The sequence below is a fragment of the Falco cherrug genome, chromosome 13 (genome assembly GCF_023634085.1).
Source record: "Falco cherrug isolate bFalChe1 chromosome 13, bFalChe1.pri, whole genome shotgun sequence".
Taxonomy (NCBI): Eukaryota; Metazoa; Chordata; class Aves; order Falconiformes; family Falconidae; genus Falco; species Falco cherrug.
Window position 1 is genome coordinate 20697254 of NC_073709.1, and position 21193 is coordinate 20718446.

The 21193-nt window shown below is 36.9% G+C and overlaps 1 protein-coding gene across 6 annotated transcripts in view; it reads left to right on the top strand.

Moving 5' to 3' along the window:
• THADA (THADA armadillo repeat containing) overlaps positions 1–21193 on the top strand; it is a 161805-nt gene that overhangs the window by 48365 nt on the left and 92247 nt on the right. For 5 of the 6 annotated variants that reach the window (XM_055725408.1, XM_055725410.1, XM_055725412.1 and 2 more), the window contains exons 27-28: positions 8912–9001; positions 10355–10486. In XM_055725408.1, coding sequence (XP_055581383.1) covers positions 8912–9001; positions 10355–10486 — 222 coding nt within the window. Of the gene's footprint in view, positions 1–8911; positions 9002–10354; positions 10487–21193 lie in introns of those variants that run through there. The other variant, XR_008734881.1, reaches the window with a different exon arrangement.

The following is a 21193-nucleotide window of genomic DNA, read 5'->3' on the forward strand; positions in this document are numbered from 1 at the left end:
CATTCCCTTTTTTCCTATTGGCCAATTTAAAACTCCCAAGCTATGATTTGTACCATCTGCAACTACTACAAGAAGTTTAGCTCTCTAATCTTTGATTCCTTCAAGTCGTTGTAGGCTGCAGTTGGATCTTCCCTGGACCTCCTCTTTGTCAAACACAACAAACCTGGCTCCTTCAGTTTGTTCTCGCAGTGCATGTACTCTAGGCCATGTCCATCTGAGCAGCGGTTTGCTGGACCCTCTCCTGGTTCTTCTAACCTCTTCTGAACCTGGTAACCCAAAACTGGATTGAGGATTCACTGTGCGAGGTAGAGGAGGCTAGGAACTTCCCTTGATCTGCTGCCGCATTTATCCTAATGGACATAGTCCTGTATGTCGTTTGCCTGGTTTACAGTGAGGATGTGCCGTTGGCCCAAACAGAGCTTGGCATCCACTGCAACCCCCAGGTCCTATCCCATGGGGCTGTGACTGAGCCAGATGGCTTTCAGCCTGTACTGATGCTCAGGGTTATTCAGCCCAGGTGCAAACTTTTGCATTCTCTTTGTTGAACAGCATGAGGTTTCTGTTGGCCCAAGACTCAAGTTTCTCAAGGTTTGTCTGGACTGAACTTCTGCTGTCTGGTGTTTCAGCTACTCCCCCTAATTCAGTGATGCCTGCAGATCTGCAGAGGTTGCTTTCTATCTCGTCAACCAAGTTGATAAAAATGTTGAGGGATGTCAGGGGATGTGGAGGATTCCACTGGTTACCAGCCAACAACCAAATGCGGCACCACTGATACCCTTTGGGCCTGGTGGTCCAGCCCAAATGCTTCCTTTATCCAAGTTGTACTCTCTCAGCTTCCCAGCTTTGAAAGCCGAGTGAAGCTGAACCTGTTTGAGTACAGCATTTTTCTAGTCCATTTTAAAGTTGTTTGCCTTAATAGAAATGTAGCTTAACTGCTTTCCCTAAAAAATAAGAACGAGCAGATTCCAAGAATAGTTTTAGAACTGTGAGAATTGTTTTATCAATCGTCAAAAATCTGTTTGAGTTTCGTCTATTGGAATGTTCGCCATTTTTGGATTCTTTGTGCATTTAGGGACAAGTTCCTTTATGTTGGTTTTGCTGTCAATTACTTCTTTATGGATGTGAAACTGAAACCTGGCAAGTTTGGAGCCTTTCAAGTAGCATGTACACTCTCTTCCCAAATGCCGGTTATGGTGCTTGCCTTGGAATTTGCAGATTACCTCCTTGACCTGACCATAATGGGGTCACTTTAGGATAAATTTAAGGTTCTCCTCCTCTAACTTCAAGTCAAGTGAAAACTGCAATTTTTTTGGAGGTTTTTTTTTTTTTTTTAAGAAGGTGTGAGCCACCTGTTCACCCTTTCAGAAACACACTGCAGACTTCAGTTTTGTTTAAAAATACAGGCAAGTTCTTAAGGGTGATCACTGAGTGCCTGGAACTTCAGAAAGGGAGTTCTAGAAAGTTTTTCATACTAATCTAGCATGCATTTTGGAATCTGCTAGCACATAGTCTTAGTCTGGTTGATGTCAGGGGTGAGATTTGAAAATTACAGGTCGCTAATCTTTATATAATTCTTATCAGCAACAGTTAAGCACCAGTTGAACTGCATGTGTTGAAGAAAGGGTTGGATTTTCCATGCAGATCAGCCTGTCACAGAATCACGGGAGCACATGGTAGTAGTGGTCCTGCTGGTGCATTGACTCAGTTCTTTTCATAAACAAGCTTGCTATTCTGTTCCTGTTATAAACTGACGACTTTGCATCTTAAAAAGTTTGCTTTTCCCCATTATTTCTGCAGGAAGACTCCCTGAATGCCACCTTCTCAAGTAAAACTTCTCAAGAATCTTGCTGCTTTGATCATTAGAAACTGAACTTGCAATGTGTATTTGTTTATGGCCATTTAATGCTCATTTGTTCTTATGCCAGCATTGTCCTTTATTTTAAATAATTATTTTCCCTCCAGATTCTTCCCTTGAGGTAGTTGTGGATGCCAGTCATATGTCCCCTCTGTGTTAATTTTGCCAGACGAAACAAGTTGAGGTTTTAAATCTCCTCTCAGCAAATTTGCTTTCTATTCCCTTAGTCATACGAGCAGCTTTTTTTAAGTGTCTCTTTTAACTGGGAGCTAGCTGTGAGTTATTCCAGTTTATGTCTGTCTTGATTGTTGGAGGGTGGCTTTAGTACTTCCTTGTCCGTACTGACTGTATCAGGGCTGATGTGTGACAGAACCACATCTGCACTTTGTCCTCTTGATGAGGGATCCAAAGTACCAACTCATATGCTTGGATCCTTTTGCAGTTTCCAGCTGGAGACCTTCTAAGCTGTAACACATTTTTTCATTAGTCCTCATATATGCAGTTTTTTTATCTGCTATTAATTTGATTTTCTTCTAGTATTCGGGTCTTCAAGATACCCAGTTTTGTTCCATAGTGTTTGAATCTTCCCTCCCTACAGACAGCATCTTGTAACTTTTGTTTCATAGATGGATTTTCATTGTCACACTCATAACTTCTTTTACTGTGGTCTTCAATTAAACTAATAATAATATTGGTCCCAACAATAGATTCGGTCCACCAATAACTGACTTGACGTGTTCTTTCTGGGTCTTTGTGAAGTCCTGTTCCTTCTCTAGCTTACCCATTTTATGTAATAGCATACCCTCGTTGCAGTGTATCAAGTATTTTACTGTCGCTCATAGAGATTACAGTAGGGTTTCGTCTGTTTAACTGAAACTGTAGTTTCGCTGTGGACCTCGTGTAGGTGTTTCCTCAGACTACCATGCGGGATGTTGTCTGCTTCCTGCTGTTTTCTGTGTTTCACAGGAAGCCCATGGGGTTTATCTCTGCTCTGAGCTTTTTCCTCAGAGCCGCTGCCCTGCTTTTTACTTTGAAGTAAATTTTGAGTAAAAAAAGTGTAGATTTCAAACATTTTGTTTGTTGAGATAAGTTCTAGTCAAACAGATCTCTTGAATGTTATTTCCTTTGTCTAGAAATACCTTTACCATTCTTGGATGAGGTAGGGGTTAGGTTGGCATGATGTAGTTTCTAATAGTTTTGCACATTGCACTTCGTTCCATTTTATCTTACACCTTTATCTGTAACTGTTGTCTTTTACAAGTTTTTTTTTTTCCCTAAGTTTCTATATATTCTTGAGGCCAGAATAAAGGTCTGTAGTTTTCTGAATTGTTCTCCCTACCAGCACTTTTGTATAATTTAAATTGTTAAATATTTGTTTCCCTAGTTGTATATTATGCTGTCTTGCTATGTTCGAAAATCCAAGATAAGAAATTATCCTTTGAGTTGAATGTGTTAAATTCTTTTGAGTTTTGATTCCCCTTTAGTTAGTAAAATTTCTGGATTTTGTACCTTTATTGTTGTTAGCCGTCCTGCATGAAATGCAGTTGACTCATAATCTTTAGTGCTGTTTAAGGGAAAAAAAGAAATCATTTAATTCTTAAAGCATTTCTGAATTAGTTTTGGTCTTTATCATAACCTCAGTATAAAAGCATGTCATACATTTTTTTTCCTTGGTCTTTTTCGTATAGTTGAAAAAAATATTTTCTACTTATTTTAAGTTTATGCTTCTGAAGTTTATCTTTGTTAATAGGGAAATAAATTTCATATGTTTTGAGACAGAATCTAACCACTTAACAGGTGATAAGGGCTGGGGAAAGAATATGAATGTCAAAATGGGCAGTTAAAACCTAGTCAAGTTAGGTTAGTTGAGCTGCACGGTGGGGTTTTTTCATAGTTTAATGAAGGCAAAAGAAACAAATATGTAAAATGTGGATTATCTTTATATGTCTGTCATTTTGAGTGACAGTCTTGCCAAATTCAGTCCTGGTTTTTAAATGTTTTAAATGAAGAGGGCTTCATGAAAAACTACATTCTTGGTCTTGGTCTTTCAAAATACATCAGTCTATATTGGTTTTTTTTCACATTCCAAATCTGTTTTTCCATTTTTAAAATAGTATTCTTATTTCTCCTGTCACCAGTCTGACCATTTATTTGTCAGATGATCTGTTAGCAGTATTTATGTTCAAAAAAAGCACTAGATACCCTTAGTGCCCTCAGATTCATTGTTTCTATATCCCACCTATGCTATACTCAAATATGAGCATGTTTACTGCAAATGTTCTTTAACTTGTCAGTTACTAAAAGCAGCATACAAGGTTATAAAGCCTTCAGTTCTGAAAAATAAATGAAAGAACAGAAACAGGTAATCTTTGACACATGTTGCAGTAAAATGATACATACGCCCTAGTGTCACAGCATGGTTTTAATCTACAATATTCTCTTAAGTGCACAACACAGCTTAAAAAAAGAACACTGTAACATCCATAGTTTTATTCTTAAATGTATTTCTTTAAATGAAGTTGAATAATTCACACTCATTATGCATAAAGGTGGAATAGTTATTTATAAAGATGCTAGCTGTTTAAACATAGATACTTACCCTTGCATTATGTAGCATCAAGTTGCTACTCAGACAAGCATAATGTATCGTGACCAGAGGTGTCACAGATTTCAGTGGCATTTATGAATTTGGTTTTAGAAGTTTGATGATACTGAATGTCTTCAACCCCAAGTTCTACTCAGAAAAGTGATAAAGCCAAAAAGCAGTGCTAAATGAATGGTAGAACTACTGACAATCAAGAGTATAATAAGGGCGGTTATTTAGGTTATTTAGGCAGATTTAGGTAATTTCAGAGGAAAGTAAAACTGGTTTTTGCTTTTTTCTGAAAGAAGCATTACAAACTAGATTGCTGTTCATGCTTAAAATAAATTAAATTAGACATTTCCTTAAATTTTATAGAGATTTGCAGTTTGCTTCCCTTAGTTTTATAGATTTACAGTCCTCTTTTGTTATGTCTCTTTTTTTTAAAAAATTAAGTTTTACTACTACAGTTGCTGATTTTTTTTTTTTTTGGTAACTTAGCTGTGATTCACTGTTGTCTTCCAAATGCTTACTGCTAAGAATTAAATTCTATCCTTTGTAGCATCACATGCCTTCAGAATAACTTCTTGTCTATTTATATGAACTCTTTATTCTGTGAAGTATCTTTCTTGCTGTCATCCCAACCTTCTTCCCCCTGTCTGGGGCAGACAAAAATAGGAAAGAGTTTGTTTGATTCAAGGTCATGCAGAGAATAGTTAGGAGTGCTGGGTGTAGCTTGATTCTGTATAGCATGGTACATACATACCTCTGTATGTCTGTTTTTTGTTAATGGAACATCTCTTCAGGTAGGAAACCTGAGTTAAAATGGGAAAGAAACTCACGTGTGTCTCCCCTTCTATGTAAACACTCTTTGTCAGTCTGTCTTCTGAAAAATGCTAAACATGACTGCAGTCTCTAGCCATCAAAATGGAACCTTTTGGGAATGGGTTGTACTCAAATTTAGTCTGGCTTTTCTGCAGAGTTACTTACCTATGACAACGCATGAACATTGTTAAACTGTAGAGTGAGTTGTAAATATTGTGTCTTCCTTTTTATGTACCACAGCATTCTGTGTGTATACAGTTTTGCAAACTATTTTTACAAGTTAATTTAGGAGGATGTAAGTACTTCTGTTGGTTTATCTCTCAACTTTTTGATATCAAACATCATTTAAATGATATACTTAAATGTCATTTTACATTGGGGAGAGGGATTTTATTGTAAGCATCACAAGCCCACTGATAACTTTTGTATTTCATTACCATGCTCCCTATTTCAGTAAATAACCTTCCACTAGTCCATTGTTTAGGTCTCAGTAATCCCATTTGAAATTCTGGATTGTGAAATTCTCCTACTTTGGGTTACTAACAGGAAAAAAGAAAATACTGTTATAGAGCCTGTGCTTGAATGTACTGTCAACGATGAGCTCTGAAACAATATAAAAATAATTTCAGCAGGATGTGGGGAAAAATACTGGTGTCTTAAGGCTCTTCCCAGTTACTTCTCTTATAAACTTGTTTTAGGGTGAGTAGATGTAAAATCCTGTGATCTGAAAAATGTTGGTTTTAAGGATTTAATTATGGTAGCTACATAGTGAAAAGCCTCTGTTTGAATGTGTCAGTGACTAATGAGAAGACAGTTATTTATATTTTTAATTTAAACCTGTAATTCCATGTCAGATGTTTTAGAAAAGCAGGGAGAAGTTTGTTCCACGAAAGTGTCAGCAGTATTTTTTTGATTGTTTTAGCTCACACTTAGTTGATCTGTTCCTTTATAGGTATGTTAAGGACTTATCTTCTTTTAAAGATATGGATAGTTTATTACTTACAAAGCCTAACTCACATTTGTGTGTGTGTGCACGTGTGTAAGTGTGTTTCTATCACTAACATGCATTAGCCAAATCTTAAAATCTATTTTTCAAAGCAGTGTAGTTTTTGATGAAATTCATAGAAAATATGTGGCTTAGTGTCATGAACATTTTTGAAAAGCAGAACCATTGCATTTTTTTGGTGTTCCAGTCACAGTTCCTGTACACAAATACTTGTGTGTGCCTAATAGTACATACATGTTTCCAGGAGCAACAAGCATGGTCAGTAATCAAAAACAAAATAACTAAATACCTCTGTTGTACTCAATCTGGCTGTTTTGCTTTCTGCTCGTTCTGCAGTTGCACATCTCCCTGCCTTGACATCCCCAGGTAGCGGATTCACAGTTAAGTCTGTGCTCTGTGTTTTTGAGAACACCTTTTCATTTTGCAGCACTTGTGCTAATTTGTACTGTTTCTTGTTTCCTCTCTGAACTGGAAGAAAATCATCCCTTGACAACCAGTCAGCTCAGACCGTTGTGTCACCTTTTTTTTTTTTTTTTTTCTTTTCTTTCTTTTTTCTTCCCTGAAAGTGCCTTTGGACATCTTTTCTGCAGGTACTGCTGATTAATGGTTTTGATTAGACTGCTCTTTCACCTCATGTAGCTTATGGAGCAGTAAACCAAGTGGGAGATTGTGTAAGTTACCCACTTTGGTAGTTAGCATTTTGTTTCCCTATCAAAAAGATTCCTAAAACCACACTAATTTCAAAGAATTTCTAGGCATTGTAAGGATGTTAATTTCCATTATTTAATACCGATTCAAACTTGGCCACTGAATTTTTAATACATTAAAAATGGGCGTCTTAAAAATACTTGTGTGAAACGCTAGTTGCATATGGTCCTCTCAAGCCTCTAACCAATGGCCGTCCATTCCATAGGATACTTAACCTCAATTCTGCTTTTGCTTGATGCACAGTGTGGCACGAGAGGTGACGGTGTCACAGCATTTTTCATTGATTTTTTTTTTTTAATATAGAGTTCTTGATGTTTATGTATGAAAACTCAACAGCAAGACAGGCTATTTCATTTGATACACTTAGAGCTTACGTTTTGTGCTGTCTCTGGCTTTGCATCTTCAGTTTGCTGTATAATGTATGTGGAAAAAAAATTGAAGTTGTTTTGAAGAAGCTGTTAAAAGAAATTACATGGGTGTTTTCTGCTTAAATAACCAGTGGTTATCAGCACTGATGTTTTTAAACCATCCTCGTTTGTGCTTCAATTTATATTCACTCACAGTTTGAATGCTTTTTTTAACTGAAATTTTTTTTGCAGATAGAACAGCTACTGCAAAGTCCTTGGTCATGCCCTTAGTTACAGCAGTTCACTGTACTGTTCTTATGTGCCTAAGGGAAGCTTGCCCTACCTCTTGGAACATTTGTTTCCATCTAGCAATCTGGTTTTGCTGTGTTTATTCTGTGGCCTGTGGCTAAAGCATGTTATGTTAGCTGAGTGCTGGAAGAAGCTCTGCTGATGCTTCCCATGTGCTGATTTACTCTTGCATGATTTGGGGGTTTTGTATGCTTATTTTTACATGCTTTCAAACTTGCAGTCTCATTGTTATGTTTCTAGACCTGGATCTGTCTGCTTGTTGGAAGCTCTGCATTGGAGTCATGCTAATATGTACTTATTTATCTTGGTTGATCATGTGGCAAGCAAATTGTTCAGTTGGCTTTCTTCTTCTAAATGGGTAGCCTGTTTTTTTGTTTGGGTTTGTTTTTTTTTTTTTTTTGAAGGAAGTCTGTTTTATCTGCATACCACGTATGTCTAATTAGAACCTCTCCACTGTAACATTTAAGTGGTTCTTGATTAGACAATGCTAAATGGTTTCCTATAAACCAGGAAGCCATCCTTTATCTGATCAGAAGATTATAAAACAAACAAATACAGAAGATTTCTACTTACCTCTTTTTAGCTTGGATTGATTTTCTCTTGTGGTTTGAACTATGCTGCCTTATTAACTCTGGCTAGGGATGAGTTCAGTAGGTATTGGTAGATTGCTCTGTTTTGAATGTGGTTGCTCCATCTACACAATTGAAAACATGGCCTGGAAGTGCCACCACTGCCATGTGCTGGAGGCAGCACTGTGTAGAGGGCTAACAGAAGGTCAAATGCTTCCGTCACTCTGTTTTACAGGTCTGTGAATTACTATTCTGAGATGCTTTGCAGTGTCTGTAAAATATGAACATCTGTTAGTACATGCCTATTAAATATACTTTATTAGCTATTTAGTACAAGCCATACTAAAGCAAGTGTAGTCTTCCCTTGTTAAAGCAGAATGTTGTTAAAATGGTGCCAGAATTTAAGCTGCTGTATCTCTTTTGTGTGTGTGATTAAAGGGCTACAATCCTTTTTCCCCAAAAAGGCCTGACCAGTTTAGCTGACAAAGTGTTAGTATGCACACGTACAGAGTTACTTGTGTAAATGACTCTGTATCATCTTTTTTGATGAAAACATTGTGCCTTCTTTAAAAGGAATGCATCATGTGTGATGGTTTTTCCAGCTCTCTGACATCACTGTAGCATCAGATATCCAACAAGTAAACTGGTAATTTGAGTGCAACTAATTACTGTAGAATGTGAATTGTAACTCTTCTTCGTTCCCTTCTGCAGAATGACAGGAAGGGAGTTTTTCTCTTGGTTTCCAAGTCTTTATCCTTTCCTTCTCAAGCAGTTGGAGGCTGTAACCAATACTTTGAACAGGTAAGAGAAAGCTTAGAAATATAAAGTGCAGTGAAAAGGTTAAACTGACTTGTCACATACACCCTAATGCTGTTCTTTTCATCAGTGCTTCTTGAAACAATACAGTTCTACTAGTGTCTGCTGCTGAGTTATTTTTCCTATAACTTTTGCACATTACAGTAAGTCTGTGGAGCATGAACTACTGTTGAGTAATTAGTAGTTGCCACATTCCTAGGATCATATGTTAAAGAATGTGTATTTTTTCAGGGAAAGACAGAAACCGGGTGTTTGACTGTCTCATGTTTAACAATGAGACTTCCTAACATTTTAAAGTGATAACGGGGTCGTAGGCCTAATATAACCCTAAATGAACACTGACTCTGAGGAAGGTCCTTGAGCTCTTCTTAAGGACTCCACAAATGGTGGCTTAGAACTCCAATTTGATCAATGCAGATGATATCGTTTGGGATGACACTGATGCTGTTACCCCCAGGTTCATGAACTTGTAAAGTAAACCAGTGCTGGCTTTGTTTCTTCTTAAAATGCTGTGGTATAAACAGCGGAAGTTCAGCAGCTGATTTATGGGCAACGGGCCTGAGGTGGATACTTGGGAGCAGAAGTTTCACCAGTTGTTGCATGTTTTGCAGTTGCTGCTCTGAGAAAAGAGGGTGTATATATTCCGCACAGCAGTCTGCTTTACTTGACATTTTGAAAGGTGCCAGTGTCGTCACTGGAAAATTTTGGGAATTCTTTTAACTGAAAAAGATGGAAAGCTGCTGCCTGAGATACTGGCCTTGAATGCTTTTTTCCATGCATATTAAGGCTTGTATGTTACCATTAATCATTAACTAAATCAAGAAGTGTTGATTTTGACTTGGATTTCTGATTGTTTTTACAGTATGACTAGTAGCCACTTGGTGTCAATGACAAGAACTATTCTTTAATAAAGCCTGCTATTTAATAAATACTCATTCCCTTCCAGACTAAAAAAAAGACACTTTTTTAAAACCATCTTTTTCTAATTCAGCTTTCTCAGTTTCTGAGTTTCTAGAGTGACGTTATCTATGATGGTTTTTAATATTACTTAAAAGCGAAGACAGGTCACTGTATTAGGAATAAAGGAGGCCTGGGTTAATGTAGGAAAGCAAAGGCGGCACAGCCTTACGTGCCTTCATACAGGGGTCCCCAGTGGTGCTGTAGGAGAACTGGATGCCATGTTTGATCCCAGCAGGGTTTGCACATTCTTGTAATGATCAGCCTAGTGTACCTCCTTGAACCAGAAACACAGAAGGTATTGTGTGTGGAAAGGTCTCAAGACTAGCATGGAGGAGGATGCTTTTTTCACCAAATGCTTCTTACCATTTTTTTATTTAGTGAAGCTGAAGAGCTGAAAATCCATCCAAGCCTGTTCCTTTTGCTTTTAATCCTCGGAAGGCTTTATCCATCTCCAATGGATGGTACTTACTCAGCACTCAGCATGGCACCATTTGTCCCATTTATTATAAGGTAAGGTGATTTTGTGGTGGTTTTTATGTGATGTGCGCTCTTTCTTACATCTTTGAACTTTTTTCTAAAATGCCCTTTTAAGCTCTCTTCAGTGTTAATTATTATTAAATTATTATTAATGCTTGTTTTGAGGGGTGAGACAGCTTTTCAGCTCATCCAAGCCATTGTATGACTTGTTTTTAAACCTTCCATCTGTAAACGCTGTACAGCATGGCTGTGGCCACAGAGAGGGAGAGTAAAGGAAAACTGATGACCTTGACTGACTTTGGCAATGCAATTTGCTATGCAAACATCTGATGGGTTTTTCAGTCCTGCGGAGTGATTGTTTGTAACATTACATAAATGTAATGACTAATACATAGATTTGTAGATGTGTGTGTGTTATATATCCATTTCGATCCATGTATATATAGCTAGATGAAAAGTCATCTCAAAGGATATATCCATATCTTTAAGTTTTTATACAGTGTAAATTTCACTTATGGTGGTTACATCAAGATATTCAGCAGATATTACTGCTATTCTCTATGCCCCTGGTGTGAGATGGGTAGAAAAAGGAACAGGGCTGTGGCAAGTGAAGAGAAATAAGCATAATCTGTATTTGAGAGGAATCTTGCTGTCCGTGTGAAAGCTTCAGAGCAATAGGAGGAGAAAGTTCTGTACTTAATGTTGCTCCTTTAGTAGTGAAACAAGATAAAGTTGTTATCCTAAGATCTTCCAATTTTTATTTTAAACTACTGTTTATGTTAAAAAATAATAATAGCTCTGCTTATTCTTCACAGCAAGTGTGATGTAACTCTTGCTTCTTAAAAAGTTTTTGAATTTTCAAGAATAAATAACAACCTACCATTTTTTCTTAAGAGGAAAACCCCTTGTAGTTAAAAAAAGGTTTTAAATGCAATGTGTTTAACAATTAAAAATTATTGGTTTTCTTCTGTGTTTGAATATTAAATGCATTTAGGGGAAATGTTTAAAACTGGATTTGTTAGTTACATCATTGATTAGCTCTGTTTTTATGCCAATACACCAGAGAATGCTTTCTTATTTATATTATTTTTTTTAATATAATGTTTCAGCATATTTTCTGATATCTGTAATAGATTAACTTTTGATAAGCTTCTGATTACAGCTTTTGAGTTTTGTCTTTATATTATGACTGCTGCTTTTGGCAAGGTGCATATACCCGCAAAATAACTCTTCACACTTAATTAGCTTATTCTCTTGAGGTCATTTAAATCCATTCAGAAGATGTGGGGAGAAAAACCCAATAAAAATCTGTAAAAGAAGACCCTGAAGCATTTAAGAGACCTATATCATTGCATCTACCTTCCTTTAACTATGCTCCTAAAGAGAGTGGTGTGGCAGATAAAGATGATGCTTTCTGCATTTCCTTTCCATTGAATTTAGCAGTAAGTGTTGTGAATACAGGTTTAAGACTACAGTAAAATTCTTGCGTATTTCAGACAGAAAATTTTATCTGGGTGTGTAGACATGCGTTTTCTGTCAGGTTACTTAGCAAAGCATTAGCATTTTTTATGGTTGCCAGGGGACAATACCAAGGATTCTGCAGGGGGAAATGTGTGAGTTTATAATATAGCTCAGTGTGCTGTTTCTGGCTCTGTTTCTGTGAACAGCTCTTAACACCCTTGTTCTGTGAATACCACGATTGTTTTCAGTTCACTCTTGACTGCATTAGTTGAAATACATATGGGTGATTACCTGGGTAAGATAAATATGCTGCTGTTTTCCCTTCTGTTTCCCTTCCTATTTTCTGTTCTACAGGAGTAGATAAACGAAATTAAAAATCTTTCCTATTAGTTTAGTTGTTCTTTAGAAGGTAGCAATGAAGATTGTTGTGAAGTAACCACTTGGAATCAAAGAGGAAGCCTGCTGCTGAAGGCCTTATGCATCAGGACATTAAATTGTATATATTGACTGTCCCTTTGAATTGCTCAATATAGTATTGCATTACATAATTTCTACATATAAATATAATTACGTGTAGCCCAGTGCAATTACAACATTTAATTGCCATATTTTTACTGTGAGATTTTTATATTTGTGTCACTGTCAAGGAAAGATACTGCTTATGTGGTAGGGAGAGAGGAGGGGTGAATATAACCCGTAACGGATCTTCAGGCTCTTTCCGAGGCTCGGCGCGCAATGAAGAGGCATTCATTTGTGGCTCTGGACAGAGTACTTTCTGTGTTTGCAAGCAAATGAGCAGTTCTGTGAACAAAACTGGGTTTAGCAGGAAGAATTCAAATTGGGCTTCTGAAGAGTTTCACTTACGTCTGAGTGGAATTTTCCATCTAGTGGGAGTATTGCTGTGGTTGCTCTGACCGTGCTGAGACGAATTGCACAATATGAGTAGGATTAAATGCTACAAGGACAAATCTCAATCTCTGTATGCATGCATACTCGTTACTCCCTGTTGAACTAGGGCATTTGATTACCTATCTGCAGTTCTGTTAAAAGTTATTTTTTCCCCTTTCCTTTTGCAGATGTTTTATTTGGAAGGGAACACTTTGATTCACAACTTATTACCTCATCTTTTTTTTTTTAATAGCTAGATAGGTCTGCTTTAATGGTTACTTTCTGAGATGAAGGAATGTACAGAATGTTTTCGATTAACAAGGGAGGTAATCGGGAGGTAATGTTTTAAGTATGAAACAAAAACATAACCTCCCTTTCGCCTCCCCCTTCCAAAGACCTGTAATCTCTTTAGACTGATCTAAATTTGAGTTACCTTATGTCCTCTTGTACCATGGCATTGACAGAGTGTTTGTTTAGTGTTAAATGTTCTGTGCTGAATGCTCTGAAGGAGTAAAATGGGTATCGCTGTATTGACTTGGATACTTTTCAATAATTGAAGTCTAGCCCTATTTAGGAGTGTGAGTGTTTAATCCTTTGTGAAGCTTTTAAAAAATTAGTCTTAAAAGGATAAACAATGTAAAATTTTGTAAAATCTTTGGGTGTATGTGCCTTGTTTTCCACTTGACAAAACTGTTTTTAATTCCCAGTGCAATTTCCACTTCAAAATTTTGTCAGATAGACAGATTTCAAAACAGCATTGCTTCTAGGTAGGTTGTGTTGCAAGTCATTGAAGAAATTCAGTCTGAGAACAATTTAAATAGAAATGTGAACATCTTTCCATAAAATTAACACAGCTATGAAATAGATGCTGTTTTCTTGTGTAGAATTTTATAACTTGCATCTTTATGTAAAATGGAGGAGCTAAAATACAAAATCCCCTGATGCTGTTTTTAGTCTGGGATTGGGGTAGGTGGCAGTGGGAAGCACTAGTCCTTTACAGCTGTTCTTTTCCCCCTCCTGCCCCCCTCCATCCACCACCCCGAACTGGTATAGTGCTGTTTTGGTTTTGCATTCAAGTGGGCTTGGAGTTAATATACAAGGATAATTACTGTGACTGTTAGTTAATGACGGACACAAAGATGCAAGGAAAATAATTGTGTGTGGCGAGGAAAAATTTTCTGTAGGATGGAGTGTTGTCAGCTGCTCAGTTACTGTAAGTCATTCCTAAAAGCGCTTGGAGAAGAAGAGGGGAAGTCCATGTCAGCTGTGAGCAAACTGGCAGCTCAGTTGCTGCCATAGTGGCTATGATAGGAAAGCTCAAATAAATCTGTTACTTAAGTGGGCTGGATGCATCTGCTGGAGGGAATGTGGATTTACATTGGTCTAATTATCCCATGCCTTGGAAAGGCAGAGGAAACAGCTGAAGATGGTATGATTTCTCTTATTGGTACACTTTTTCTTCTGTTTGCCCTTTTTTTTTTGGGGGGGGGGGGGGCGGGGGCTGAAGCTACAACATTCACAGCTTGCTTGTCAGAACAGACTCTTTGAAACCCCCTATATAGGCTGTTGGCAAAGTCAGCTCTGTAAATTTCTTAAAAGATGACTTGGCTAACATGGTGGGAGCTGTCAGGAGTGCCCCCTGTGCACTGCTGTGGTGCTGGTGGTGCCCACCTGCTGCATGGGAGCCCCTCACAAGTACCAATGCAGTGTCCCAAGGGGTTCCTGTGAAGCATGTCCTTGTGCAGTGCTTGCAGAGCCTGCGTCCAGCCATGCTGGTTGCCTGCTGTGGGGCCAAGATGGCGTTCCTTCAGTAAACTCTATTTTCTTGGGCTTTTTGAAGGGGTTAGGCCAAAAGTCTTCAACTCTAAAAATCTGTTACCCTAGGGATTTGGTGTACTGTTTCTGGATGCATTAAGTGAGTCTCACTTATTATGTTTTTTAGTGGAGATTTACAGCTGTGAGTCTGCCCTCCGCAAGAAGTGATGCGGACTGTTGGCCCCAATTTCTTTTGAAGTTGCGGGGAGGGGGGGTGGCGGGAGCAAAGAAAAATCCTAGGGGCCACAATTCCACCTGAGTCTTTAGCCCATGCGTGTAATGCAGTACTCTTGGTTTTATTGAGTGGATAAATACACTTAAGTTTTGTTGACTTACAGTTAAATCTTTTTAAAATCAATCCAGATAATGTGCAGGTTACAGAAGATTTTTCTTAAAATTTAAGAGTGAACCAGATAATGTGCAGGTTACAGAAGATTTTTCTTAAAATTTAAGAGTGAACCAGATAATGTGCAGGTTACAGAAGATTTTTCTTAAAATTTAAGAGTGAAATGTGAGATCAGACTCCTTTATTGAAGTCCAAGAGGTTTAGTTAATAACACTGAGATTATTCCATAAATTGTTCTGTACGAAATGCTATTCAGAGCTTTTGTCAGATACCAACAAGCTTAGAAAGCTATTTTAAAAATGCTGTTACCTGAAATACAGATTTCTAATAGAAGTAGGAACTTAAGTTTTGATTTCTTACAATTAATTTTGTTCTGCAGTTTTTATTGGCCCAAGTGGATCACAGTCCATCTTTTAAAAATGTTTGTTGGAAATTTAAAAATAGGCCTTCAGTTGCACTCTGCCTGAGCCTAGTACAAAGGACAAGTTTTTAACAGCTCAATGATCTTTCCCTTGTAATGAAGCAACCTCATGATGTTGCATAGTACTGTATCACCCAAATACGGTTTTCAATTGCCTGATACATTTAATATATTTATGTTATTGTGCTGTGTTTTGCCATTGACTGATTTATATCTTGTTCTTTGATGCTTTCCTACTAAGATGCAAAATGTCGTTCTGATGCAGCCTTGCCTGTTTTTTTTCTCTCCCCATTATTTTCTACTTACGTTTACAAATTCCTTGCATATTCCTTTCAGTCTTCATTGCTCAGTTTACTTCAGATAAGGGGGGCAATATTATTGCCATAGTTCACATCTTTTGCTTTTGAACAATAAACCCACTTACATAGAGAGGCATACATAAAATTATGATCTTACTATTGTAACCTGTGTATACTAACGTTGCAAATCACAGAGTTCTGTGTTTTAGGCAGTGTGAAAAATGTGTATTAAATAATTGAGATTGATCCAGGTTTATTTTAGCTTCTTAGGAAGCGGAGCACTTGACCGTGAATTCTGGGGCTCTCTAGGAGTCACAGATTTGTCTTATTATCTTACAAATCTGAGAGAGCTTGCTTTTTAAAGAAATGTTTTAAGGAAAAGGACCCAAGTATAGTAGTATTAATATTTTAGAAGGTGGTGTGAATTTAAATATTCACTGATTAATAATGTTACTTGCATGTGGGTTGCTGTTTTGAAAAGAATATTCTTTGTTAACCTGTACCTATTAGTTTATTGCTCTGTGTTGTGTTTAATTATGTTAAGTTGTATCTGTCATGTGCCCAGTTCAGTTCCATTGTATCCCTGTGACAAAGCTTGTGTAGGCTTCACAGGAATTGGGTCTGGGCTAAGATGGAGTAATAAAGAAACAAAATTCAAATGTAAAACCAAGAGTGTCTGTGAGACTTTGAAATAAGTTTAAAACCTTACACTGAATAAAGAGCACAAGATGGGGGAGTGAGGTACTTCTGATAAAAGATCTCTTCAGTTTGTTTTGGAAGAGCTTGATTGAAGTCAGTCATGTATACCTCATTAAAATTGCTGTTTGTAAGTTGTTTGAATTCAATTTCCCTGATTTTTGTTTTGTTTCACACATGTACAATTGCATATGTAGGTCTAGTATATTATCATGTATCTGACTTGAAAGCAGCCATCTGACTTTCTGTAGGCTAAACACTGCTATCCTTTGGTAAGTGGCCAAGCAAGATAGCTGAACAGTTGTGCTCACTGTGCTTCATCTGCCTTTCTCCTCTATTTCCTTTATTGTACCAGCAGGAGAATTAATATTAACACTTGCCCATTTTCAACTGTCATTTCTGTAAGACTTGGAGTCTTATCAGGGATCTGATAAGCAAAGACATCTTGTGGGAATGCCTTTTCATATTAGATTAAAAGAACTATGTATGTTTATTGCAGCATTGTTGTATTAAAATGGTTGCTCTTGATTACAGTTGTTTATAAAAGCATTTCTGGCTTTCTGTATCATATGCATATCTTCTCAGTCTTTGGTTTCTGGTTTTTTTTTCTTCCTTAATCTAGTGTCTGATCAGTATAACTTCTTAGTATTATAACTGTCTGCAATAACTTATTATTTGGAATCCCTGTGATACTACTAGGAGCAGGCTCTGACCCATTGGAATTCCCTGTCCTTGCTGGGGAAGCTTGTGGGGCTGACCAGTCATTGCAAGATGAAGACAGATAGCCTTTTGATTATAGGCAAGGTTCTCAAAGTACATGAACTGGCATAGGCATTGGAAAAAAGAGCAATGTACACCTCTAAAACATACATTGTTTTTAGATTCTTTCTGTATTTTGCAGTGTTAATCTCTTGTTTGACATCTAAGATGGAAGTTTTGCATGGCTGGGGGAGAGGGGAGGGAGAGGAATGCATTTACCCTTTGAGCATAACTCCTCTTGTTAGCTGGAACTGGCTTGGAACTCTTCCATTTCTACTTAGTCTATTTTCTGTGCAATCGTGATTGCATAGTGAATAGCACTGATCTGTAAAAGTATTTATGGGTCACTGTAAGTATTTATTAATAAGAAGGCTTTAGGCTTTTTTTTAGCATATTTAAATAAGAAATGGTAAACAGTGTGTCGCTTTCTCAGTTTTGATTAAGTTCAAATTGCAGTCCTCTCTAGTACTACAATGTGCTTGATTGGCAGTAGGCTGTTCAAGACCTTCTGATCAAGTAAAAAAATCATTGTACATTTTTTATGTTCTTTGCTGTATTCCTCAGCCTTTTCTCTTAAACTGTGGGCAGTTGTTCCTTTCATGCTCAAGTGATGCTGATGGGGAATATTACAACCACTAGATACTCATCATTGATTCCTTATGTATATATTCCTTTATATATTACTGCTTCCTTATATATTCCAGATTTCACTGTGTTCATCTGTTTATTTTTCATTGGCAGATTATCATCTGAAGCAATTTAGGAAATATTCACAAACTGTAGGGACCTGTCAGATTCATGGGAAGTAGAAAGTGATGTCTAGCAGAGAAGTGTTCATGACCACTGAGAGGAACTGTCTTTCTCCAGTGTTGCAGATTCCTGAAGAAGAGGGCCGATGGCTGGGATCCTAAGTTGAAATTTGGTGTATACTACTTCTCTTTTGAAATATGATTCAGTAAAATGTATGGGTTGCTCAACTGTCAACACATGATTGGCAAAGTTGTTGTATTATTAATTTACATACTTAAAATTACCCAGTCAGTAAGTACTTTGCTGGTCAGGATAAGTAGCCAAATATTAACATTTAGCTTGTTCTGCAAATGTATTTGCGGGAAGGAACATGAAAATGGAGACAAATAATGCATTAACTGTGCAGAGGATGGTAGGTGTGTCAAGGAAAACCAAGTACAATGATATTTTGAAAAGCCAGTATTTTTAACGAAAACCAGCCTAAGAGGAGTCAATATCGGGAGAGCTTTCTGGCAGTGGGCTAGCTGCTTTTGGTGGTATGGCTGGAAGAAAAGCGTCTTTGAAAACCAAGATCCTTTGGTTGTTTTCATGGGTCTGATAGTAAGTTTTGAAAATTGCTCTTGTTACATTCCTGTTTACAGTTACCTGAAGCTTTCCAAATTATCATGGTGTGCTGAGATTTGATTTATACATTCAGCTTCCCTTTCACAGAGTTAAAAATAATGATACAGTTGCAAAGACAGAAGATAATTTGTCTACGTTTTTGTTGTCTTTTTTCCTGTTTTGGTAGTAAGTGGTATGTGTTTGTTTTAGTTATTCTGTAGTTGTGAAACATCATAATAACAATTCACAAATAACAAAGTTGAAATATGGTTGTGAATTAATATTTTTCTTTTACATGACCTTGAGTTAAGAGCAATTGTATTTTCTCTAGAATGCTGTGCATGAAAAACTAATGGAAGGAGCTCTAAACAAATAGTTAAGTAAATGTAGAGGTTAGCTACCTGGAGATAATGTTTAAGATTTCTTGATGATAATAATGCAAGAAAAGAGATGTTATTTTAAATTGTGTCAGCATGTTCTATAGCAAATCTCCATTTGAAGATAACATATTTCAGTTGGTCTATAGTTTATACATAAGTAAACTTAATAGTTGAAAAAAATCAAACCAGTTTTCATAGGCTTATACCTCAGAGATCTTAGTTTGTTGGCTGGCTGAACCAGAGCAATTCAAGTTTCTGTTGTTGGTTCTGCTTGGTATCAGTTGGCCACTTCTTACAATAACCTAGGTCTTGGTGACTAGAAGAGAGAAGTGTCTGTAGTTTCTTCCTAGAAAGCCCTTGGAAACATATGGAGAAACAGCTCCTGGCATAGCCTGTGGACAGCTTTCACAAATAAAAGGCTGTGTACTTTGCCTGCATAGTTCCTGCAGTATTTACAGCTACTCTTGATTCATTAGAGTGCTTGTGTGGAAAACATTGCCCTTACAAAAACATAAAGTTTTATCTTAATTGCCCAAGTTGGAAGAATAAAATACTTAACTTCTAGCCTCTATATACATTATGTTTGGGCAACCATTAACTTCACTTTAAAGAAAATAGATAAGAATGTAGAGGTTTAGTACTGCATAAATAACCTAAAATTAAACTTGATCTGTTTCTGTCCCTGGATACATTCAGACATTCATGTGTTGATTGTAGATCTAAAACCTCCGGCAAACTGTTGATACTTTTGTAATGTTTTTCTGCTTCTCAGGTAAATATTGAGATGCTATATCAAAACGCAGATTGTTCTGGGTTCTTTTTGGTTCTTAATTTCAGATTAAAGAACAAAAAATTGTGTTCAGGTCAATTACAATACAGGTATCCACAGTGGAATAAATTTTAAAAACTAAATTCTCTGGATACTTTAATTGCTAAGGGACACAGAACTCTAACAAAATGGGAGAGAGTTGTGTTTCTTTAGAAGTAAATACAAACCAAGGAAATCAATAAATGAATGAAAAAAATAGGTACATGTATAGCAAATTATTGTTCAGATTCTAGAAAACCTTACTCTTGCATTAATGAATAAGTACTATCCTGGTGATTTGTCCCCAGTATAGGAGTCCAATTTATGTTAATTGTGTGGAAGAATGAGTATTTTTAAAATGCTATTTTTGGACCTCTGTTTGCTTGGAAACTTGTAATATTGAATTTGAAAGTTGCTAAAATTAGTCTTTAAGGAGAGAACCTGAAGGGAAGAAAGTGAACCAGTATGTAATCATGAGGAATTGTTGTCTAAAAAAAGTGTATTTTTTTGAGTTATTTCACTTAATACAGACAGCACAATGCTCTTGAATCTTAATAACCAAACTCTTTCTAATAGGAACTGAATCGGTTGCTAAATACTTGTCTTTGTGATCCCCATCCATGTTTTCCCCTAATGTAATGTCATGGTTTTAATTCTTGCTTTAGAGCTGATAAAATAACTGTATAGCTGCATGGTGCAAGAAAGAGGAAACCTGTTTCTCATACAGCTTACTGTGTCTACATAGAATCAGGCAGAAGCTTTATTACAATTTTTTCTTTCCAGTGCATATGTTAGGACCTGGTGGAATAATTAGCTCCAGGGTTTAAAGGATACTATCTATTTGAATTTTATTTATTCAATTTTTTTAATCAGTTTTATCTTTTAAAAACCTAGAGGCTGTTAAAATGCTTTAACTAGCAGGCAGAGTTGGTTTGTTTGAACTGCCAGTCTGCCTTTCATGCCTCATGCTGCCCTCTTCTCCCAAACTCTTTTTGTGATGGTGGTGGGATACTTGATTTGACTTACAAGATTAGAGGCTCCTTCTGCAGAAATTCCATTCCTTGTTGTTCAGGCTGTTCTCCCATTGTTTCAGTTCTGTTTTCATGGCTGCTGTTCCCTCTTCCAACACTTTGTGGAGGCAATGGATGTGAATGTATTTCAGCTGACAACAAAATGGTGATGCTGCGATACTATCTGTAGGACTGCATAAAGTACTGTTAATAAGCAGTGACATAATTAGTGATGCAGAGATCACTGTGACAACATCAAGTAAACTTGGAGATATTTTCTCCTTGTTAATCCTTCTAACAACTGTAGGTATTACTTAATATAATGGACATATTTTCAGGTACAGATGTGATTATGTTCAAATTAGATCTATTCATTTGTTTCTGTAACCTTCATATAAAAGGTAATCCTTACTTGGTTTGTTGAGTTGGGTAACAGAAGGTCTGTTGAGGGGGAGTAATAAGAAAGGAAGAAAAATAAGCACATAGGAAACACCTGCAGTTTTT